The following is a 6438-nucleotide window of genomic DNA, read 5'->3' as shown; positions in this document are numbered from 1 at the left end:
AAAATCCATTATCACTTGATATGGTAAAAGGGTTCTGCTGTCCACTGCAAATGGATATAAAAATCTTTACTATTTCCTTTTATATTTTTATGCCAGCATCATTCATGTCACTGTCAGTAGGTAGGTTTTTGCACAAATTTTCTTAACATTGCACATGAAAGTGTAAGACAGTCATGTTTGCGTAAATACAATAACCAAATGTGTTGCGAACATTATAGACACAAAAACAGGTTTTTTTTAATGATACCTAATTAATGTTCCCCGATCAAGTACAAAGATAACTTTTGTTTTATGTTGGTAAAAAAATCACAGAATACAAAATATAGGTTACTCCTGATTCCAGTCCGTTCAACAATTGAAACTTTGAATACTTAAGATAATTTTAATAGACCACTTCATAAAGTATTTCAAGCATTTCGTTACAAGGAGTTTAATGATAATGAATTAGGGCATTGATGTTCTTCTTCCACTATCGCCTTTGGTTTTGGACTAACAAGCATCGTGAAGACTTCACAAACCGTCACATTTCTCACATCGCCAGGAAGAGACTTCCTAGATTCATTCTTCTTTATTCTCTTCTCCATTGGCAGAAGACGGACTAGCTCACGAGAATCAGAGTAAATCAAGTGGTTGTCTTTGTCAAATGTCAACGCTAACACACCTTGGATGCTCACAAATTTAGCCAACTTCTGATCTTTCCGTATGTAGTAAATGCCACTGTCGCTGCATACGTACACTGTACCATATATGTTAGTGGTCATTCCTAAAAATTTTGGTGTGTTTCTTAGTAATACCACCTTGGTGTCGTCTTTGCCAACTCTGTAAAGACCTGTACCGTTTATAAAGTAAATATTCTTTTCTGAATCGAAGACAAATTGGTTCATTATGCTGCTGTGAAGCTGTTCTAGCAGCCTTATCATCTTGCATTTATACACATAGGCCTTCAGGTCTGGAAACTGTATGTAATGTATATGATTCCGTACCACTAACCACCACACGTCCAACTGCTTTATATCGAGTCTCTTGAGTTTGCTGTTCAACTGGCTATATTTATAAATGCCATTACTTCCACCAAAATACACATCGCCAGTTTTATCATCCGTAGCTATAGCAAAAGCATCTTTAACGCCTTTAAGCAGCTTTAGCTTTTTGGTATCTATGCCGATCAACGCTGGGTTGAATTCCCCTTGGCCAGCATCAAAGCTGAAGTACAAGGTGTTAGATTTCTTGTCCACTGCTATCTGATTAGCGCTATGGTCGATAATGACAAGTGATTCCCTTAAATGGCACTTTTTCTCATCAGCTGAAATTATATGGCAGTATTTTCCACCTTGTGTTGATGTCGCGTGGAGAATCAAAATAATCTTCATATATTTTAATATCATCGTAGTTCATAAAATCTTGATTTTATTCTACGATAATATTTATAAGCACACGAGATGTATTGATGCGTCCACTGGTAAACTGGAAATAAAGACATCATCAGATTCCAATGTTTATGTTTTTGATTGTTATTTACCAATCGTTCACGTTCTTCTTACAATATATTTACAAACTACATTCTAGTACTAGTCATTTCAATTCACCTAGTAGGTAAACAAATAATGTATATTTTTGTCATAAATATATTCTGTCAGTGGAGTAGGTATGTCTACAAACGCAAGAGTACGAAGCAAAGAGAATACATAGTATAGAGGGGTCCTGTCATAGCAAATTTTGTAGTCACAGTAAATTTACTGCCATCTATCGACACACGACTAAAACTCAAAATGAAAACGTATAAAATTATCAAAAAAATTTATATATATATGGATAAATGATTTTGTTATTTTTATATCATTTTGACCCATGTTCATTCACTGATATCTATGTGTTAAATTTGTTAAATATCAAAAGGTGTCGTCACGCCTTCTAGCCGAGCATAGGCCAAAGGTGAGTGCGCCATCTATCCGAGAATGACTTTTTCTTGATTTCCGAGGCACGTTTTTTCCTTAGACTTTATTCATCTTATACGAAGTTACATATGTCTTTGGTACGAAGCGACAAAAGAGCTTGTAGGCGGCCTTACCTAATAGAGTTAATAGACGGTCTTCTCCACATTGACCCTAGACTAGAATCAATTACAATATAAATTATTTAGAATCAAATACAAAAATAAAATCAATAATAATTATCTTTAGTAATTAGCGGGTGCTCTAACTTATGAGTTCTAAGTAATCATAGAAATTGAGAAAACGTTGACATTATATCCCGTAATCATGTGCCGAATACAATTACATTAACGACGACGTGTGACGTAATCTAAAAACTGACTTAAGTTTATAACTAATCTTAATCTTACCAGCATTTGTGTATCCGTGGGCCACGGCACAGAGCGGCTACCGCGAAAACCGAAATTCGCAAATTGCGGGGATCTTTCTCTTTTACTCCAATGAAGGCGTAATTAGAGTGACAGAGAAAAATGCCCGCAATTTGCGAAATTCGATTTTCGCGGTTATAGCCCAGATTCAAAATCCATTCAACATTCTTCGGTTTCAATGACGTGCCGTGCAACCATGAACGTGCAACGCTACCCTACCCGTCTTCCTCTACCCTGCACTAGCGTCGTGTTCTTGTTGTTGCTCATTAAATTTATGGTTTTTTTATAATTTTACTGACAATTATGCATAGGTACATACTATACTTACTAATTATAATTTAACAGAATCAGGCTTAAAAGATTGTCTAAAGCAGTGTTTCCTAACCTGGGGGTAATTACCCCCGTGGGGGTAAAACTGGTATTTTGCGGGGGTAATAAGCTGACCTAATATGACAATACAACAAACGTACACGTTTTATTTTTTATTACCATTGGGAGGAGGGGTAAAATCAGGTTCCCTAAGTTAGTCATAGCGGTGACTGGACTGAAAAGGTTAAAACCACTGGTCTAGGGGCATGACTTGGATGTTAGACCAATTTCGAATCATCCTCTCTCTGTGACTTACAATTTGCTTTCTCCCGCACATAACATTCTCAAATTCTCAGTAGACCTCCAGCGGTTTCACGGTTTTTTTTTATATCGAGAAAGTTTTAAGCATTCGTGTTTTCCGTTTGTGACAAATCTCGTATACTTAATATAAAATTAATAACATATAAGGTGGTGGTACTAGTGCTCCACATGCTAACTAATGTCCAATAGATGACACCCTGCTTTCATTTCTATTGACAATGACTTAAGTTTCAAGATCACATGTATTGGGATCGCGTCGAGCACCAGTACCACCACCTTACCCCAAAAGCATATTTGGACGTAGTTCAGCGTAAAAGATCCATCCTGTAAAATTTGTCATTTAAATGAATGACTTTTCCGTTTGACAGAAAGTTCCAAGTTTACTAACAGATTTTTGTGGATTGGATCTTTTACCCTAAACTACGTCCATTTGTTTGTTTTCAAAAATCCGATGCAGCGTCTTAAATCCCGTTTTCTTAAATAGGTAATAAAATAAATGTATGTTTTTATTGCCTGATTGTTCAATTTGCTATCGCTCGTTAAGTGAATATAATATGCCGCAGATTTCATTTAGCGTCTCGGACTGTCTTATTGGAAATTCCGCTTATTGTCCTGCGCAGCGCCGGCGTGCTGCCATCTGGCCCCAATTTCACCACGGTGACAGGTGCGACAATTGTAAAATCACTGTTGCTGACGTCACAGGCATCTATGGGCTACGGTTACCACTTACCATCGGGCGGGCCGTATTCCTGTTTGCCACCATCATTGTATTATTTAAAAAATCTTTATTATATCGAAAAAAACAGATATTTCTTTTGCGAAGTTTCTGACAATTGTCAAGATTTAGAAGAATTGTAGGTAATTCTTGACAGGTAATGAGTTATATGTCGGAATTTCGTGACAATTGTAGTGTTTCTTGTGACAATTGTCATAAACTTAGCAAGAGAAATATCTGTTTTTTTCCGATATAATAAAGTTTTTTTTAATAAAACAATGATGGTGGCAAACAGGAATACGGCCCGCCCGATGGTAAGCGGTAACCGTAGCCCATGGATGCCTGTGACGTCAGCAACAGTGATGTTTTACAATTGTCGCACCTGTCACCGTGGTGAAATTGGAGCCTGGACATTTCTATTTAAAGTTGTACCCCCAACTTGCATTATAGATTTTGGAATTCTTATATTATTTCCACTCGGAATCACGAGCTCTTTTGATCCTAATACGAGAAAAAAAGTGGCTCCAAAATTTTTGGTGCGTTTTGTTACGGTCATAGAAGGTTGTATTGAAAACCGTAACCAAACGGACCAAAAATTTTGGAGATACTTTTTTTCTCAGTAAAAATGGAAAAAGCTCGTGATTCTGGGTAGAAGTAATATAAAAATTTCCAATTATACTTAACACAAAATTTGTTGGTAAAACTTTAAATAGAAATTCCCATCTTCATTTTGCGGAACGATTCTAGAGTCTGTGCGGAAAAAGAAGAGTCTGGGAATGTATGGGGCCCAATAGTAACAGTATAATGTTATAACGAATGCGTTTATTATTAACTAATACATTATAATATAATTCATTGGCCCATATGCACTTGTAGTCATACTAATTTTATTGGGAAATAAACAGCTTACAATTTTACAAAAACAATAAATTAAAACAATTAATCAAAATACAAACTAATCAAAAATAAAACTACACTAAATTAAAACTAAATCTAATAAAGGCCCCTGTGGCAAGAATAGTACGTACTTTAATTATTATTCTCTTTATTCAATTAGGGTCTTAGGTTAGGGTTTTACAATGTGAGTATAAAAGTAAAATATATTTATTATTATTATTATTATTTTACTAAATAAATCTTTATTTACAGGTTTACTAATATGTGGCCGAAAATTGTATGGCAAATTATCACTACCCAAACTATTTTTCCCATAGTATCATTTGGCAAAACTATCAGACGGCAGACCAATGTTTCGCATATATAACATGTCGCAAATGATTATTTACAATATTATTGTATGGCAAAATATTTAGTTGGTCATGTTTCAAAATGTCTTTTATTGTTATGTCGAATGTATTGATAGGCATAAATTATTTTTCGCCTAATATTGTGAATAACCTACCTATCTCTGGGAGCAGATTCGTTTTTAGGGTCACCAAAAAAAAAATAACCCTAACCTACCTATCTCAGGGAGCAGATTCGTTTTTAGGGTCATCAAAAAAAAAATAACCCTAACCTACCTATCTCTGGGAGCAGATTCGTTTTTAGGGTCACCAAAAAAAAATAACCCTAACCGACCTATCTCTGGGAGCAGTTTCGTATTTAGGGTCATCAAAAAAAAATAACCCTAACCTACCTATCTCTGGGAGCAGTTTCGTTTTACGGGTCATAAAAAAAAATAACCATAACCTACCTATCTCTGGGAGCAATTTCGTTTTTAGGGTCTTAAAAAAAATAACCATAACCTACCTATCTCTGGGAGCATTTAGCAAAAAATGCTAAATATAGTTGTGATCCAATAATAAGTATGCGAAATTTCAATTTGGGCAAACGTTATTTAACAATAAATAGTTAGGTATAATAAAACATTTGCTTAGTAACTATTTTTCTAAATAAATCGTGGTAAATTGAACATCTGCTAAATAAAATTGTGTTCAAATAAAAATTATGCTAAATAATAATATGCTAAGCATTGGTTTGCCAACTAAAAGTACTGCAATAAGTTGGTTGGGAAGTGAAATTAGGCGAAAAATATTTCGGCGAGATGGCAGTACACCTTATTTACATACAATATACCGGGTGTGGCCTGTAACATGAGCAAAAAATTAAACTGTAGGCTGTACTCCTCATACTGACCAACATTTGTTCAGCGACTTTTAAAAATAACTTGTGGTTTGATTTTTATTACACTTTAATGTTTATTGTAAGACGCAATGTATTGCGAATTTTGTTATGTTTAAGGCGTGACAAGCAACGTCAATCACACTAATATGGCGTGGCGATGGCGTCCATTGAAGATAATATTTATTTTGTATGAAAAATAGGGAGTCTAAATACTTCATAATTTTTAAAAGTTGTTGAACAAAAGTGTCACCGTTTGAGGAGTACAATCTATGTTTTAATTCTTTGCTCGTGTTACAGGCCACACCGTGTATATACAGTGGTACTACTAAACGAAATTAATAACTAGCTTAAATCTAAAATAGGCCCTTGAGGCATTGTACCAAGGATGCTGGCGGCATTTCCTCGCTGTATCGCAATGCTGATACGTTGTGCGAGGTAGCCGCCAGCTCTTCGGTCACCAGTTACGTCAACCAGACGCTTCGCGATTTCTGCGAACAACTTATGCGCGCTGGGACCCCATGGACCTAGAGTTTCAACACCAAATGGTACAAAATGGTACTCTCTACCGAGGCTCTTATATTTGTTAGGTAGGTACTAAATTTACAATTGA

At 35.6% G+C, this 6438-nt stretch overlaps 1 protein-coding gene across 1 annotated transcript; it reads right to left on the bottom strand.

The window, feature by feature from the left end:
• Positions 1-270: 270 nt before the first annotated feature.
• Positions 271-1422, bottom strand: LOC134797299 (ommochrome-binding protein-like). The gene has a single exon (XM_063769527.1). The coding sequence runs from the start codon at positions 1383-1385 to the stop codon at positions 420-422; it is 966 nt and encodes a 321-aa protein (XP_063625597.1). The 5' UTR covers positions 1386-1422; the 3' UTR covers positions 271-419.
• Positions 1423-6438: the final 5016 nt, after the last annotated feature.

This window comes from Cydia splendana, chromosome 15 (assembly GCF_910591565.1).
Source record: "Cydia splendana chromosome 15, ilCydSple1.2, whole genome shotgun sequence".
In the NCBI taxonomy this organism is placed as follows: Eukaryota; Metazoa; Arthropoda; class Insecta; order Lepidoptera; family Tortricidae; genus Cydia; species Cydia splendana.
The sequence above is the reverse complement of the archived record's forward strand: the minus strand, read 5'-3'. Positions and strand labels throughout refer to the sequence as shown.

What these genes read in the sequence shown, in the direction of transcription:
- LOC134797299 (XM_063769527.1), bottom strand. Translation starts at nt 1,385, where the DNA reads ATGATATTAAAATATATGAAGATTATTTTGATTCTCCACGCGACATCA.